The sequence below is a fragment of the Acanthaster planci genome, linkage group LG07 (genome assembly GCF_054643075.1).
Source record: "Acanthaster planci isolate LZ-2023a linkage group LG07, COTS_SCS, whole genome shotgun sequence".
Taxonomy (NCBI): domain Eukaryota; kingdom Metazoa; phylum Echinodermata; class Asteroidea; order Valvatida; family Acanthasteridae; genus Acanthaster; species Acanthaster planci.
The window spans coordinates 2692189-2711187 of NC_141783.1; the positions used below are offsets into that span (position 1 = coordinate 2692189).

At 42.2% G+C, this 18999-nt stretch overlaps 1 protein-coding gene across 6 annotated transcripts in view; it reads right to left on the bottom strand.

The window, feature by feature from the left end:
- The window catches only part of LOC110979680 (cytohesin-1-like), a 69814-nt gene that overhangs the window by 6561 nt on the left and 44254 nt on the right, over positions 1–18999 (bottom strand). For 5 of the 6 annotated variants that reach the window (XM_087138570.1, XM_022235691.2, XM_087138572.1 and 2 more), the window contains 4 exons: positions 15448–15560; positions 1426–1504; positions 900–971; positions 176–327 (listed from right to left, as the gene is read on the bottom strand). In XM_087138570.1, coding sequence (XP_086994696.1) covers positions 176–327; positions 900–971; positions 1426–1504; positions 15448–15560 — 416 coding nt within the window. The remainder of the gene's footprint in view (positions 1–175; positions 328–899; positions 972–1425; positions 1505–15447; positions 15561–18999) is intronic. The other variant, XM_022235689.2, reaches the window with a different exon arrangement.

Consider the following 18999-nt stretch of genomic DNA (forward strand, 5'->3'; position numbering starts at 1 on the left):
AGCAGGGAACTTGCGGCAGGGTGAAATGGCTAACATCTAGCTTCAGGTTTCTAATAAGGTTCCGCATGTACTTAACTGCGGGGAAATCGGTGATTCCCGGTTTCAATAAGCCCCGTAAAAGTAAATCCCTGTTTGATATTTCCCTTCCAGTATGAAGTTCCTGCCAGCAACTTACGTGATGGATTTGATCCAGGCCTCTTTCTCCTCCGCGGTGGAGGCCGACATGCGGTAGATGTTGTGCTTGCCTTCCACGACCTTCCCATCGGCATCCGTCTTGCAAGCCTTGATAATCTCACGCCCGTCCGCCGCATAGAGCTCAAAACAATGCTGCAGAAACCACAAATGGCATCTTAAATTTTGTTCTGAACATAAACTCAATGAACCAACCTTATTCCCAACTCATCCCATAGTGGATCCAGCTCCTTGCTTGGTAGTTCCAACTCTTCCAATGGCAGGAACAACTCATCCCATGTAATTACATTTCATCTCACAGAGGGTCCAACTCATCCCATAGTGAATCTAACTCATCCTTAGAGGGTCCAACTCATCTCACAGTGGATCCAACTTATCCTTTAATAGTGGGTCCAACTTATCTGATAAGTGGATCCAACTCATCCCGTAGTGGATCCAACCCATCTCAGAGTGGATCAAACTCATTTCATAGAGTATCAACTCAATCCCAACTGAATCTAACTCATCCAAACTCATGCCTAGTAGATCCAGTTTATCCCAATGTGGATCCCAGGGTGGATCCAACTCAACCCCATATGGATCCAATTTGATCCAGTTCTTGTTCCTGTTTAATTGCCATTTGTCTTTTCCCATGTTAACCAAATTATTGAATTTCCTGGTCAAATACATGACTTTGGTGTAATCAAGTTTTCCAGAGTTCCACTCACAGGTTTCTTGCCGTCTTCCATCTCTCGGATTTGTAGGTTTTCCAATGGGATGATACCTCGCGGTTCCTTATCCTGCAAAGAGACAAACGACATTGCACAGCAACATAACTACAACCTCTTCACGACGTTTGCTTTAGAATTTCCTGAATCCTTCAAGTTCAACCATACGAAATCCGACAATGATGCTCTCTGTGTACTAAAGACAACAGCACATACATGGACATGTATGGTCCTGAATCCATGACAACCCTACAAACCTCGATGCTGACTTTGTAAATGTTTGAGTTGGTTAGGAATCAAAGGAATAACATGGGAGGCAATGCCAAAATGTAACGTGTAGAGTGCTTATGACACAGAATATGTGCACATGCTTGACAACCCTCACTGGAAATCTGGAATAGTTGCCATACACAGCAACTTTGGGTATTTTTGGCCGAGATGCGATCGACACAACTGGCACATTTTGGTGTCTGGCATCCGAAACAATGTTAATAAAAACCCTTCAATATAAGTAAATGATGCTTACAGTGGTGTACTCAAAGTAGTAGAGACAGTTATCGGTTAGAATAAACCACCGACGTTTCCAGTTCTTGTAACGACCACCTGAAGTAAAATACAAGAAAAAAAAGAGAAGCTTTTATGCTGAGACACTGATGTACTTTTTCAGAAATATTGTCACATGACAATAGACTAGTCAATGCAAAATGTACCTCCTTGTGCTGAAAGATAATTGGACAACAGCACGATCTTATTACTGGACCAAAAAACCTGGGCCGAAGCTCACTGAGCTGTCTGACAGAAAATATTGCTGAGCAAACATATCAGCTGGGCACAAAGAGACACAGAGGCAGATATAAAGTCACAACACCTGGGCCGTGCCGCTACATCTGACAAAATCTCATTGGAACAATAGGCCTAATTTTGAGAAATTGGGGAGAGGCCGTGGAAATAGAACTAGATTTAGAATTACGCCGTGTGGAAAAGGGCACAACGGGCGGCAACAAAGTTTCGGGGGAACTGGGTCAATATGATGATCTGTCTTTGAAGAGAACTGAAGCCTCCCTCATAATTTCAACACCCTCGAACAAGAGGAACTGTGTTTCATCGTCACAGGCTGTCACAAAAAATGAGCTACGAGTACAACCCTTCTCTTTGGAGGGCATACACACCCTGAAAGAGGTAACTCCCAAAAGCCAGAGACATTTTTGTAACCAAAACTGAGAGTAGTTTTTGTGGTTTAGACAAGCTTTCGGAAAGGAAAACATGATTAAATTGTCTCCCCAAAGCCATCCTTCGTACGTACAGAAAAATAAGACAAGGGCGACAGGACTGGGAAATTTTTTTGCTTGAAGTGGAAATGATTAAGACCCTATCCCATTTCTGGAGGAGGGAATGATGCTGATAGATGCTTCACTGAGTGATTTTCATGTGGTCAATTCCCCCGTTGGGTCATGTCTCATCCCCCTCCAAGACGGGCGACTCATCCACCAGCCTCCCGCGGGAATAGCGACCGGTTAAGGACAATTTTTCTTTATCGACCTCTCCAAGCTGTAGTCTGCTCCCTTCCTCTTTCCCAGGGTTGATACACCATTCACTTGGTGACAGATTTACAGACATTGAGAGCAACTTTCACAGAGGTTGAATATTGGATTTTTGGATTGATGTTGACAGCGGTAGACTAGTTTATTTTTCCCAAACGACTGACCGCCAGGGGAGGCCATCAGGTTGTAGGAAAGGTTAAAGTGGGAGGAAGGGTGAGAGGGGGGCAGGTTCTGGTGCTAAATATACCCCCCCTGGGTCCAGGCCTCCCCCTTCTTATTTTGAAAACCTAGACGGGGTCACAGAAGCAGTTCTGAGGGTCAGCTTGGGGCATGGTGGTGTACGTGGAGCTGAGTATCGCTAGGCAGGGGGCAAAGCTCTTTTTATGATAAGAGGTGGGGGAAAAACGGCACTCGATGGTAGCAGCCTTGCAAGTCATCACCGGTGGAAAAGGGTAAACTCTGACATACTTTAAAGCAAATGAGTGATTCTTATTCCTCTTCTGTCCTCCCCCATTTTACAACGTCCTTTGAGGGGGGAAATTGGGTGAGACAAGCACCCCTCTTGCCTCTCATGACCCCCATGGTCGCACAGCAGACTGTCACATCTCACAACTAAGTTTAATTCAGAAATTTGTTTTCTTTAATTCTCTTGATGAAAGTAGCAATGTTAACACCTGAACTGCAATCTGCTCAAATGTAGCTGAACTCCTCCACCCCCAAAGTTAAAACGTCAAAAATTAGTTTCGGTCTGGTCTCTCTGGACTACATTTTGATCTGCTCTGGAGGTTTGTCAGTCTCAAGCATGATAATTACAGAGAGTGGAACGAAGGGCTCCAGTGGTTTGAGGAACCTGGAGATGGCCCACAATTGTGGCTTTTTGGGATATGAGCAGGGTATGAACAAGGACGCTTGAAAAAAGTCACTGATAATTTTCTCATGGCTTTGTTCTTGTGAAGCTTCAATTTGACAAATATTTGAAATTAGTGGATGTATGCAAATACAAACCTTTACAGTCCCGGCAGGCAGAAAGAAAATGCATGTTAGTATGGGAGAAAAGAGATTTAGCGATCGATAAGCTAGAAAAACTACAGATTGAAGGAAAGATCACCGAGAAATTTGTATTGGCTGACTGTTTAAAGGAACACAAGACTAGCAACAACAAAAAAGGCTTCATTTTTCCAACAACTCTAATTGGCACATGCAATTTCAGGCGAAACGCTAGAGGAGAAGTTGCCAAAAACAAAACAAAACAAAACAAAACAAAACAAAACAAAAACACATGGCAGTTGTGAAATACTTGTCTGGTAAAAGTGCATGCTATGAAATCACAATGACACAGTTTACAACAGAGAGAGGGGGGTTTGAGAACCGGCACAGGGCAAGTTGGATTAGTGACAAATCGTCAACCTTTGGTCAATTTGACTGCTAACTGATGCATTAGCTAGCACCAGGCAACAACGACCAGTGGTTAAAAAACTGTCTGCTAATCAAACTTGCCCAGAATTGCAAATGCAAAGTTTGAACAGGTTCTGACAAGGGTGTAAACAATGCAGACAAGGCTTCCTTGTGTGCAGAGCAGCGTATTGTTCAGCTGATTGGGGGGGGGAGTGGCAAAATGGGACAGTGGGCGGGGAAAAATCAACAGGACCATCCAGAAAGGAGTTCTGGAATTCTGAGGACAAAGTATGCGGGTCCATAGAAGTTCACCTATGTGAAATGATTCCTTTCATTTCCCCCCCCCCAAGCCTTACATTGCATTTTTTAGCTTCCTCAAAGCTTGGCTATTTACTCCCATCCTTCCTAAACGGCTTGATTCAATTCTCTGGGGGAGGGATCGTCCAGAGCTCCCTCCCCATAAATTGTGGGGGTTTTCCAGCTAATATCTCTTTTTGGCCCTGGCAAGGTCTCCATGTAACACCTCCATTAGGGGTTGTCTAATTAGATTTCAAAATAGAGTACAGTGCACTGGCATGTGATGTCAGGGGATTTCCTCTGATTTTTCCGCTCTGCAAAGAAAACTGCGCTTACACTAATACGCTTGGCCCTCGCTGGGTATGTCCAAGTATCTAATGGACCGGGGATTCATTTTTAAAGCCTCCGAGGGCTTGTCTTCTGGATTGCAGCTGATGACAAAGAGGATACCACTGTCTCGTCTAATTTGCTGCGAGCGGCTGTAATGAAGAACATGCCACTTTTCGTCCATTCTGTAAATAAAACTTGAGAGTGCTGTGCTCCAAGTTCGTTTGTCACCGCATACGTTCTTACCAAGCTTGCGTCAATTTCAACTTAAAAAAAGAGGAATACGCGATCCATGTATAATAAAAGTGCACACCAAGGCCGAATCTTGATTGGTTTGACAAACCAATAGCGGGATGTATGTTTTGACACAATACACGCTGACGTGAAACGAAGGCATCTCATCTTTTTTAAGCACCCCAAATAACACATTCACGGACAATTCTGGATCTTATTTTGAAGTGGCTCTTCTGGAAGTCCTTAGTAGGTCAACAGTCCTGTTTTTCAACCCTTTCTTGCATGATTTACAACGTCAGTGGTACCAAAGCGAGATAAGTGTTTCTAAAAAAAAAACACCCACAGCGTGGGCTGACTCGTCTCAACCAAGTTTGAGTGGTGAGTAAACAATGTCTTGTCTGCAAAAACGTGCCCGGGAAAAAAAAAAATAACTGAGACCTGACGGGGGAGTTCTGAGGCTGGAAAAGTTAGTGCGGACAATAGTACATGCCAACTCAACTGTTGCATGTGCCCACGTCCTAATCGGACGATTTCATATTTGGAATAAATAACTTCCTGTAGCATGAAGCGTCTGACAAGGTACCAACAAAACTGGAGAATCAAAAAAGTTCACATTCTGCACAGAGTACCAAATCTCAAAAACACTGGACTTTTAAATGATGTTTTACAGCATTTTAACAGCTGCTTGGAAATGACTGTTTTGCATACATTTTTGATTTTTTTTATTTTAATGATTCAAAAAATGTACCGTATATAAATATACATGTATATATGCAGCCCTGAATGGACTCACAAGTACATGTATATGAGGGAAGTGGCTTGCTCAAGGACACAGCGTAACTGGCCATCAGCTGGATTCGAACCACTAAGCTTCACTCAGCTTTATTTTTTCCACCGTTTCCACCAAAAATTTTGCTTTTGCTCTTACTTAATTAAAGCCACTTAAAAAAAACAGTTTAGCATCAGTTGTATTTGCAAAAAAACACGAGGAAGGGGGAGGACTTTTTTTTTAATACCTCGGTCTGCTGCAACCACGGAATGAAAGGGCCTTGTTCACTTCAGAGTCATGCAGAGAAGTGCACATGACATTGTGTGTGTGTACTCAGGTTGCATGTTGTGCGTGCGCGGGGTTGTGTGGGCATGAGGTTGTGTGGGAAGGAGGTTGTGCATGCGCGAGGTTGTATGGGCATTGTAGAAACCATGGGGGACCGCTAAGGACATCGGATAAACAGCTTGTACAGAAAAAAACAACAACACACGGCGAGATTTTTTGAGGCGGGTGCTGATGCTAAACTAATTTTTTTTTTCATGTGGGCTGAAATGCACAGATTTTGATAGAATCGGAATATGTGGCAAGAAACTTTCTGTCTTTCATAGTCTTTCTGCATTTTTCTCTTGAAACCAAACAAGACAAACATAGCCAAACAGCAGATGCAACGGTTCACGTAACCATGCTGTAAAGGAAAAAAAAGCGTTCACATTTTCACCGTCAAAACACCAGGAAACAGAAAAAAGAAATATTCTGAGCGTTGACAAGTCACGCAAAATGCACAAATACCAATGGGGCGAAGGTATCATGCTGACTGTGTGTGTGTAGACAAAATCTAAGGCCACAACATCACAAATGGTGTGAGGAATCTAACCAGGATCCTTTTCTGTGTAGGTTGCCTTTGCAACATATTTGTGACCAGTCACCCACAAAATGAGCTGAAAGTCTGATTTTCCAAAAATTGAGCTATTGGTATTTTTCAATTCAGCAGAAAAGGAGCTTTCCAATGGTGCATACATGGAACACTTGGGGTAGAAGTATAAGGTGACAATGTGACATTATTCTGGCGGCTTTGCGTCTTTGTTTCAAACACTGTTTCAACATTTCTGACCAGGCACGGATAATGCTGCCATCAAAATTGCTGAGAAATGACATTTTTTAAATATATGATCCTGCGGTATCAGGAATAAATAGGAGAGACTGTTGATTTTTCCAAACAGAGCCTATTACAAATCCCCAAAACAGACCTCCACCTGCAATATTTGACTTTGAACCGTCGAAACACGAAAGAGCAATATGCAACTTTACACTCATTTTGTCGTGCCGGTTCACATTTCTCAAATTTACAACCAGACAAACGAACTAAAAAAAACAAAACTAAACTAAACCAGAGATGAACATAGTCCTGTCTAAGCACGCGGAACTGAAATTGAGAGGTGACACGTCTAAAAAAAAAACCAAACTAAAATAAAAAAACTTAAACAAACCAAAACAAATAAACCCCAAACAAACTGAAAATATTTATCAACAACACAGCTGTTAGACACTAATCAAACTGGAAAATATGGAAGTGAGGTTGTGTGCTATGCCTCTGAGATTTAACAAACCATTCAGAAATAACGACTTGTTTCTCCAGTCTCACAGTCTTAGGGAGGGATTGTTTTTTCCCGCAACCAGCTCTAAAAAGAATGTAAATGCATATGCGTACATGTACGTGTCAAAGGAAAAATTAGCTACGTGTGCTTCTAACATTTTTATTGTTCAAATCTACAGTTAGAGCTGATATGATACAATCAGTGATGTCCAAAATGCTGGAATTGCCACTTGTTCTCACGGCCCACAAATTGCCAGGTGTCATGCCACCTGCTGAGGAAATATCTTAAAAATAGCTTGGCTTATCGCCAAATCTCTTGGAAAACTTCCAGCCAGGCATTTCTGGGCTGGCCAGGTGAGGCGCTGTTTTATTTGATCACTGGGAAATGAGCTGCCGGGTACCGGGAAACAAGTCATTAACTCAACATGGCAGAAAACACCACAATGCCCATTTCTCCGGAGGGGGCCCCTGTCAAGACCCATTTGTCTTAACAATGAAGTAAGCGATTTATATGTACACATATGCTGCACAGGTACACGGCATATGTGCCCACATTAAACACACACACACTTCTGGGCAACCACAATATTAAAGCAATGTGACCATAATGAATTAATTTCCAGACTCTGGAAAGTAGGCTTTTGTAAAAGCCTTACATTTTTCAGTCATCTGAGCCAAACTTTGCTCAACAAGAAACAAGAGAGGCAAACCTATATTTTGGACATTCGGAACATCCAAGTATTTTTTCGTGAATGGTGTGTGAACACTATCTCCAAAAAAAATTAGCAGTGGAGAAAGTAGCGGTAAATTATGCATAGGCTGGTGCCATTCAAAACAAGATATCTTTTCTAATGATCAGAGTACTAGGTATCACACACAAAAAAGCAGCCTTGCGAGTGCCAAGTTAGTGCATGCACAAGAGAAAAGTGACACCTGATGGTTGCCATGGTAACAAACATGCACGGGACCAAAAAAAACAGAAAAGAAAGATGAAGGGGGAAGGGACATTCCAAGATTCCTCCAACAACCATGCAGGCAAACTGACCTCCTATTGGTTGAAAGTAGCGCACCACAGAGGCAGAAGCACAGTAAGTTGGGGGTTGGGGTGGGCGGAGCCAAGGGAGACAATTTTGGAGGATGCATTTTGTTTGGTTTTTTTGGGAGGGGGGGTTTCCGGAGGGGGCAAGAAATGGGGAAACAGTGGAGAGACGGGGGAAGGAGAGAAGCAAATAAATGTTTAGTGTGAGGAATTAATGTTTTCATTTTCTTCCAAAAAACAGCAAAGACAACGACGTGGCAACACAAGGCACAGAAGAACTGATCGACCTGGTCAGAATGTTGACAGTGATGACAACGGAGAGAGCATGAGGGAAAATGAAAAGTTAAACACTTGCGGCGCCGAGCGCTTATCAAGATAAGATCTATAAACTGCGCTTCCAAGCATGTTGAAGAGTTTAAAAAAACCCTCATTAATTTGACAACAGAACAAGGAAGTGCATTCTTCAGTTTGAATGTCACATGTCGACACACAGGAATTCTTGCTTCCGGGCATATGCCTGATGTATGACAGGCTGCACATATGTTTCAAACTTTGTTCAATCCCTGTGCGTTCTTTTTAAGCATATCAAAACACGTACGTACATGTACTCAGCTTCTCATGCAGTGCGGTATGCATCTAATCTACTGCATTGGCCTCTTTTCTCTTCAGCACACCAACTTGCCAATCAAACCCAAGCACACTTAAGTATTCACGGGCTCCTGGTCAACAACATCTCCACAGCAAGCACAGGTGCGTCTATGTCAGGCCACCACACCCACTATGCACCATGCACTGTTTGAAATTGTACCAAATGTCCAAGTTGGGTTTCTTGAGCACAGAGTACATTGCAACCGCATGGCGTCAAGGAGTATCCTTCCATTGCTAACACAGCCGACCTCTCAACATGTACAGTAGCTTTGCATACCCATGTATTTGCTAATAATTTATGAGTTTGTTGCCAGGTAATTTTGCCAAGTCACATATGCTGCATGACACTGATGTAATAACATTTCACTGAATTCTCAATAATGACTACTATAAAATTCTACATTCTGCATTGAATGCACGCAGGAGAATTTCTCACTCCCAGAGAGCGGTGCAATTGTGACTCCGAGACATTTTCATGTGACCAGGCAACAACTTTGTAGATATAAAAAAACAAGTGGAAAACTATACACTACACTATACTTTTTAAATTATTTATTTTTTTTAAATAAAATCTGTTAACTGTACAAGGGATATGATATGAAGGGAGGGGCGGAGTCTACCCTATCCACCCCCATAAATGTGCATGAATGAACATCCATATACATGTACATGTATCCATCTATAAGTGTATGCTTTTTGTCATATTATTGTGACAAACACTGAACAGGTAAAATCACAGCACAATACTGGTCAAACATTTCCACTTATATTCTGAACGCGTGTAATTGCAGACATCACTTGCAGTTCTTAACATTCTGGTAAGTCCAAAACTGAGAGTAGTCTTCGAGGCCTGGAATGACTTACGCTAAGCTACAGAACAGGTCATCAAAATTCTGTCCACTCAGAATGAGAAAACGAGCAATGATAAGATCCAACTGCACAATGGGAAGAAAATGCAACAGAACTTTTCTTAAACCGAGAGAATGTAAGAACAACCTGGTATCTTGAGCCTTCCATGAAATTTTAATTCCTTGTAATACAATCGACCCACAGCACTTTCTGTTCTGGACAGAGAGCCACTAATACCTGTGGTTTCGATGCAAGTGGGAGATATCTTAAACCGCAGCTGCGTCTACTGTACTTTTGGAGGTGCATTTGAGAAGCTGTCTGTTACATGTGAGGACATGTAGATTGGCAGTTCGGAGATAGTTATTCTACCCAACTGAACTCATTGTTAAGGTTCACAGTTGCAGGAATGTAAACTGATGCATAACAAATGCGGCAAAACGGTACATTTATAGTAAATTGGGAAGAACTCAACTTATGAGTCTTTGAACTGAGGTCATTTTTCCAGGTTCCATTTTGCATTTGGGGAGGGCGAACAGACCTCGTTTTGATATTTTGCTCAGTTTGGCATCCTGATGGAAAGCGGACGTTATGTGGGTGGAAACTCTTGATGACATCATGTGGTATCAGTTATTTCCATTGGCAAGATTCTTTTTGAGAGGGCTCCAGGATGGAGCTGGTGACTCAGGACTCGGTCTCTTGGGTCGAGTGAAATTGGAGCTCAACTTCGTGTGAATTCATGGCACGAAAAAGAGCGGTACAAACAGGCATCTTTTTCTGCTTGCATTACGGTCATCTGTGTTTGAACCACTAAAAACCATTAGAATTTTCTTCTGGCTGAGATTGAGGTCCTCTCCTTGCCCCCCAAAAAGAAACTCTAGATCCTCCGCAATTCCTAATTTATCCTTTAAAACTATAACAAGTGTCCTTCTCATCTTAATATCCCTGACCTAGTAATATCTTCCCCCAAACCATCTCAGAATAGACTGGAAAGCTATTTTCATCTGGAGAAAAGATCTTCAGGGAAGAGACTCCACCAGACAGATTGTGAAAGCTGACCACTTCCTTGAACCTTGGCCTATACTGGGTCGGCATCTGATCGGAAACAGGCTTCAGAAACATCATGCCGTATCCCCCCCCTGCAAGAGATTCTCCTGTGGTCCTGAATGACACAGCCATGTCATCAGGTTTTACCTCCAAGTTGGGGCTCCTGATAAGGGGACCAGGCGCAGGTCGAGAGACACAGTAGATGTAGATCGCAGCTGCTAAAGAAAGCACCTTTGACAAAGTGCAATATAAGATTTTGTAACTGCTGTTGGTGTACTGGTGTGTAGCCCTGTGGCAACTCAGAGTGTAGAAATAACCAAAATAAAACGTGTACTTTCGTGCTTCTTTCTGACGCACAATGGTGTATTCTGCACAATGGGAGTTGTCTCTTTAGATATATGTTGGTTCTGAAAAGAACCTTGGAAAAAAAAAGGAAGTAAAAAGAAAACATTGAAAAGCGTTACCTTGTCTGTGCATTTTGTTCTTTGATAGCCAAAGGCTAAGTTCATTGAGTGTTCTGGGCACATAAAATTTGATCAGCACAAAAAAAAGTTTGGCTGAAAAGCTCCCCGGCTTCAAAGTCAAGCAATTCATGTATTGTTGCCTGCAACTCACGTTTAGCTGATTCTTTTTATCTAGAACACAAATTCACCCCAAAATGGTCCAATTCATCCACAGCACCATGCCTAAGTGATCACATGCCAACAGAGTCCTTTCTTACTGCCTTACTACAGTATCTGTCTAGTTAGAATGTTTTCCACATTTCCGATCACAGTGTGGAGCATCAAATGCATGATCTGAATAACCATGTAAACTTGGCAATCCAAGAACTGAAACTTGTCTTTAGTACAATATTTGTTTCCCATGTTCTGGTTTACAATAATGAAACAATCTTTCTTATCCTTTTTTTAAATTTGAGCCTTCTGAAAGAGCATTATCTCATTCCAACTAAATTGAAAATGACAACCGATTTTGAAAATGGTTTGGAAATATTCTCCTGCTTTTGAACAACTGTATGTACATAAATGTAGCTTTGATGTCAAGTATAATTTAAACCTTGACCAGCAAAGAAACAAGTCTCTCTGAGGGGGAATGTGCATTAATGAACCATGTCAATTTCGCCAACAAGGAAACTATTGGCTCAAGCCGTACTGGGCAAGATCTAAGATGATGGTTTGAAGATGCTCTTTAGCTGCGTGCTGACTGATGAGGCTTTCTCCTAGGCTACGTATGCTAAGCCTGGCTACGTGTGTACATCAGAGCGGACGTCATGCGGCGATAAAAAGATTAGCACAGTGGGTGGTGGTGAATCCGCACGACGATCGACTGGCTCAATGAAGACAACAAAACAGGCTGGGAGGCTGGGGATGGATTTGACAGATCTTGAGCTGCGCGCGATCAATCCACAGATACAGGACTCTGTGGGGTTTTAAATTCTTGGCCGGATATCTGAAATATATTACCGTGGATGAAGAAAGTAATGTGCTAACAAGGACACGATGTGCGTTGAGTAATAGTGTTTATCAATAACAAGTTGATACTTCATATTGGTACAATCTCTACAGGTTTCTTCAGGCTTGTGCGCTGCAGTGCCTCAGGCACTTTTGAGGAATGGTGTCATTACTAGAAATAACTAATAGTAATAGTACGTTAAGTCTCTGTGATGCAGTCTTAACTGAGTTGAGTGTGAAGTTCTGGGCCTTGTTTGCAATAACAGAACGACAGCAGGCTTACCCGGAGTGCATCATGACGCTTGCAGGAATCAATGTAAACCCTTGGGGGGGAGGGAGGGAAGTTGTCCCCTGTGAGATGTTTCAGGACGTGGCTTGAAACTCCTCGTGTGGGATTTGAAATAACATCCCTACCGAGGTCTTAGGAATTTGTTTTCACAGGCTAGACGACATCTAATTTGATTTGGACGGAGACGGTGGATGTCATTGCGGCTGCAAGCTGAACCGTGACGTTTTTAAGACTCGCCGCTCTTGTATCGTGCCCAATACAAAAAACACCCGACTACACTTTTTCCAGTTTCCCTTGTGAACTTTTTTCTCCCTTGCTGGGGACCATCCTGAAGTTTTCCCAAATCGTTCAGTGTGCAGGCAACCTATAAACAATTCTGTGCACTTATATTTCAATTCCCTAGCAGCGTAAAGCTTCATGTAAAGAGGTGGTTATTACTGAGCTGTGCATTCCTCAGTACAAGTACCCCCCCCTACATTGTCCCAATCTCCTGGGTGGAATTTCATCCAAAAATTCCTCACTCGAAAATCCCCCCCCCCAAGAAAACTTCTGTTGCAAATTGCATTATAGACTGAAAAAAAAGCAGAGGAAAAGCTAGTACATGTATGTGCCACGCAGGATCACAGCATGCGATTTAAATATCTGCGCTGGATGAGTCAAAATGTAATTGAAAAAAGAAAAATTCCATCGAATCAAACTTGATTTTGTTAGCTTAGACAAGATCTGTTAAAAATTTTAACACATTTACTATTTTACCAGGCAAAAATTCCTACCAGGATCACGTGTATATCCTCACAGAGCAGCTTTGGAAAAAAAAAATGTGTGAGGCTAAAGGTGGGACATCTCTGTGAATCATCTTCGCTCTCTGCTCTGGCGTAAACAACCGGCTTTAAGGTTAGAAGTTATTGCCCTGGAGTACCGAATTCAAGTCCGACCTGGACAAAGGATTACGAGACAGCTTGACGAAGCAGCCCTCGGAATTAAGACGGAATGCGTCCCCAGATGCCTCAGATGTTGGGACGTTCTGTCCTGAAAATGTCGTCAACAGCCTCACAGATCAGAGGGTGTTTTCCAATCGGAGGAATGCTATTTTGTCATGGGATGATACATGTGTTTTGGAAGATGACATCTGCTGCCGTCATTTTCTGGTCTGTCAAAAACATCCAGAATCTCACAAATCAAATTAAGTCATCGGTCGAGCAGAACCTCAAATGGGTTAAACTGCATGGCGCTGTAAACAACCGCTCCTGCACACTGCGAGCTGACGACCTAAACTAAAAATGAGGGTGACCAAAATTCAATGCACTGACCACTAAAATCACTTACCAGTGATGTTAATTCATAAATATTCATGGTACTATTTACATGTATTAAGAAGGACCTAATTTCTAATCCATAACTGCCTTAATCTCAAACTACATGTAGCTAAATGAATTTGTATCATATTGAGACAATTTGATGTAACTTATATTTTGTCAAAAACGTGTAGATATGGAATGTTCATTGCAAGACGGGGGGTGCCGGGTCTCGTGTAAGCCTCGGCTTTTTTTCCCAGCATCCTACATCTTTGTTTATTGTGTATGAATTAATACCATAACATTGTGAATCTTGTATCTGAATTTATTTTCATTGTTCATCTACCTGCAATGTTAATGAAGATGTGAAATAAACCAAACTATGGCAAACCCAAAACAATATTCAGGACCTGGAAAACCTTGAGAGACTAACTTGAAGACGAGTTGAAGGCAGAACCAAATAAATAGCAGGATGTCTTTTGGGAGAACACATTTCAAAGTTTAGCAATTATATGAACAATTTTACACTGGAAATGGCTAATCACACACTACCATCTGAGATGTCCTCGAATAAACAGATGAACAGCAAAACACAAACAAACAAACCCACGCACAACCCCAGATACCTGTTTCACATACAAAGTGTGGACTTTCCTTTGTTCTCCTGTGGTTAAGGAAACTTGAGGAAAATGTTCCTTTTTCTCTAACTAGGATAACTCCTTCGAGCTGGACTTTTGATGGTGATTCCCTGGACTGTTCCTCTTCATTTTGCCACGGATAACCTTGACCCCAAATTGCCTCTGAAACTGTTTTTCAGAGAGGCGGGAACATTGTAAGGACGTGTGCGAGTCCACACTACGCCATCGCACCCTGCATTATGTGGACTGCTTTTGTGCAGAGGTCCACACTATGTATGGCACGCCTGCACAGATCTGTCTGAAGTGGACACACAAAGAACAAGTACGTCCATGCCCTGGCAGCTCATACGTGTAGTTCTACTGCAACTTTCTACATCTGCACGTCTTTTGATCGTTGCAAAATTTCAAACAAAGAGAAGCTGATAAACCAAGGACCAACTATAAACCTTATTCTATTCTGTAGGTCTGCGTCTTTGATGTACACCTTCAACTCTCAGGTAGCAACAAACAAAGAAAACAAACAAACAAACAATAAACAACAACAAAATCCAGACATAAAGAACAAGTCTTCCTGATGCATCAACACGGGAGAGCAGTGGGATTCGAACCTCCCCCCATCCTGAATACATGTAATATCTCTGTTAAGATTCTCGCCAAACTTTGCACACTTGATCTCTCCAGTAACACTATTTCACTATTGTACAATGCCTTCATCACCTGTAGAGGATGTGAACCTTTCTATTGGCCCCAAATCCCTCCCCCCAAAGTCTCATGTGCCAACCTCTCGCACAATTATGGACTTTATAGAAGCTACGAGAGTTGAACCCAAAACACTGTATTCTAAGTTTGGATATCCATGTAGTTATGGAGGGTGGTAAAATAAATTCTTATTCGAATGCTTTCTGCAATGATTTTGTGCTCCGGGCGGCCATTAACAGGCATGCAACTTAAACTTTGACAAAATGAGGAAATTCCAATCTTTTACAAGACTTTGTACGGTGGTTTTTCAATTTTCACTAGCATGAGCGTGAAGTGAATAGTGAGGAAATAAGCCGATCCAAGGAAAAGTTGCATGCCTGCATTTTCAACCGGTAAGTGTTGCATCCTACCCAGGACAGAGGCCGAAATGTGATCCCTACCTTGTTTCATGAGCCAGCCCTCCCGGTCGGGGTTAAAGAAGGTGTGCGTCAAGTCGTTGCCGTCATCCTCCGGTATCTTGAAAGGTTCCTTCTTGATGCTCTCGTACAGGCTCTACGATTACAGAATTCACAAAACAACCAAAGTATCATTCAGTATATTCGACATAAAAAAATGAAAGGCTTTATTCACATGTCGGCCATATTAAATTAAAGCGAGGAAGTAGAAAAGACATCAATGAAATAAAAGTTCCTTACAATCCAATGCCCGTTTACTCTGATGGATAATTTATCATTTGTGATTAATTACAATGTATCTAAAAGTTTTACGCCAAAACTAGAAAGAAATGAATATCAGACTAGGAGCCCCAAATAGTCTGGCACCACCCCACTTAACAGATTCCACTGAATAAGAAAGATTCCGGGAACACAATCCAAAATGGCTTCCGCATGACTAAGGCCTCATACAGAAAGAGGCCTCACATTTATCTGTCATTTTAAAATGACATGGAAAGAGATTGTGATCTTTTTTTCTTTTTTTTATTTTTTAAATTTAAATATTTGGGGGGCTTGAAGGTTTTTAAGTTTGATCAATAGGTGGGTAGCATCGGGGTCGTTTCCACAAAGCTCAAAGTGATTTCTGTTGTGGCTTGAGGCCATCAGTACCTTGATTTGTGAAAAAAAAGGACGAGAGCCTCATTGCATGGTACAGAGAAAGCTCACAAAAATGAATTTTCCATGTCAAGAGGCAAGTCAGTGAGAAGTCAAGTTTTGAGAAATGGCCCAAGCCAGTGTACAAGTACAGTACACCAATGTGCCAATGTAGGCATGACAGCAGTGACTCTTTTCATGAGACTATCTAAAATCTGAAAGCAGCCTTCCTTTTGAAGGAAATAGTTTTGTTTAAAGTTTGCTTCTTTTATACCAGATTCGCACTGGCACAGAGGTATAAATTCACGCTGTATTCTGAGTGGTCCAGCTTAACCAAATCCACAACTTCCTGCTCGCAAGTGCAAAGCCAATTAATGCCATCCACTTGAATAAATTGAGGAGAAATTTGGGAAATGTGTACAACACATTTGCAAGGTGTGAGTGAGTTTGTTTCTGCATTCAACTGGGGACCCTGAGCAATAGAGGACAATAAGGTCCCCGATTGACAGAGAGTCCCCGATTGACAACTGTGCACAAAACATATGGGTGGTCTTCTAAAAAAGTTGAAGTACAAACAAAAGAGGAACAATAGGGGGTCCCCAGTTGCAAGCAAATACACACTTGGGTGTGTGTGTATGTAAGGCAGCAACATGGCACTGTACAGCGATCTACACAAAGGAAAAGCGCTAGTACACCCAATTGACTGCCCCATCATTTGTCATACGGGGTTAGAAATAACCCAGAGTTCATTATTGTTGTGCATCGGGGAGAAATAAAATGGCCGAGTGGAATTCACAGTATGTCTCGGATCGAATAGTCTTGAGTCATCCCGAGGGGTGACGGGCCGGCGCTGAACGATATAGGGTTTCACACAAACGTCCGTCTCGGCTGCGTTTGCAATCTAATTACGCCAATTTGCGCACGGGGGTGATGCAAAAGCCACGCAGCATGACGGAGGTAATATCGAGGGTGAGACGTTGAGAGACGTGGAATGGTCTGCCGGCTCGGGGAGGGCCTGGATCGAATGGAGGGGATTGGGAGGTGGGGGGATGGGTGGGGAGAAGGGAGGCCATGATGCATCATCCTTGTCAAAACAAATGCAGGATGTCTGGGTGCGACCAGGTCGGGGCGTGGCGCACGAGGAGGGGAGAATGATTTAATCGGAGACAGGTTTGTGTTGAGAAGGAATCGCCGAGGGTTACAAGAAAGCATAAGGGCTTGGGCATTGTTGTTGCAAAGCTTGCCACAAAGACAGGAAATTTAGACAACTGTTACTAATGACTCCAGAGCTTCCATATGGTGCAATTATTTCTATGAATTTTAAATGCATAATGTATACGAAGCAAGATAGGGTCTATGACTCAGTTCTTTGCTCTGGTTAAACGATACAAGAATCATAAGGCATGACAATTAAATTTGTGCACTTCATCAAATGGAATAACAAACTGACACAAGATGTTGGGAGTGACTGTTTCCGCAATGAAGATGGAAAATAACTGTTTCTCTATCCATCATCCGCACAGTTTGTTATCAAAATTCCAAATTCTCAATGAGCTTCAGATGGGCAATTCAAACTGGCAAGATTGAGGTCTGTTAGGGCTAATGGTGAAATACTTGACTGGAGTGTTCACACACACAGGTGCCCCCCCCAAATAAAAGATGTTTGTCTGCCAGAGAGTCTTTAACATAAGGTGTAAAGTGGATTTTTAAAACCTTTAATGGCTACCAACACAGAATAGGAATGATTAAAATCACAGCATGGATGGGTGAGCAAGTGAGAGCTTTTCTTGGGATTACTTGCAAAAGTAGAACACTGGAAAAACCACAAATGGGGAAACTTTTACATTTTTCGTCAGCTTCTCATTTTGAAGGAAATGAGAACACTTATGCGGCTTGGCGCCGCTTACAGACTGTCCATTGTTACTTCAGGTTGATTTAAAGTTGATGAAAAGCTGCTCACGACATCAAATCGGATGTTAAGGAAAGGAAGGAAAGGCTGAAATAACACGCGAGTCCGTCACTGGGGATTGGCGACTTCATTCACACTTGGGCCTGCCGCACAGTTTGCTAGTTAACTGGGGCATGCTGCCGCTTGGACAATCGACTCGGACGAGACGTATGAGAACGCAAACTGCACACAACCAGAAGTGACTGTGCAAAATGACAGATTATCAGGAAGCACAGCCTAAAAAACCCCACTGGTCACGACTTCCCGATTGGGAATCAGATGGAATATCTAGACCGGGCCACGCAAGGTCACTTCCACTTTCATCCAAAGAAAAGTGAAACAAAAAGTGAGCAGAAGCCATTTGAAATGTGGATGAACATGAAGCTGAGTAAAAAAAAAAAAAAAACATCCAGTTTTAATCAAGTTCATCACGCCCAACCTTCAAGCTAAAGAGACAGGCCCGACAGGAAAGATCTGCCTGATAAGATGCATTCTACAATCCTCCTCCATCCTTCCTGGTTCGTGCGTAAAATAATATACCAACAGGATTTCGATGAGGGCAGAAAAACAAACTCTGCTATCGACAACAGTTTTGTTTCAAGAAGTCAAGGAAATAAAGTTGATGCTGTACAGGTCTAAACATACCGCTACACTGGGCATACCATTTTCAAGTGGAGAGCACAATGCAAAAGACTATTTGTTCTGAAATAAAATTTAAGTTCGAGAACGATTCTACTAGGGTCAAAGGTTTAGGCCTTGTAACTTGTACATACATTCTGCAATTTTCAAGTACCAGTAATTCCCATTAGTAAGCAGTTTCTAGCTGTTTTATAGATAACCATTTGATGGCACAAACTGACTTCAAACCGAACTCGGGGCCAGAAGCAAGCCAGCAAAATTTATCTGACAAATACATGTACCTCCTTCAAACATCTCCAAAACAGTCCAACTTATA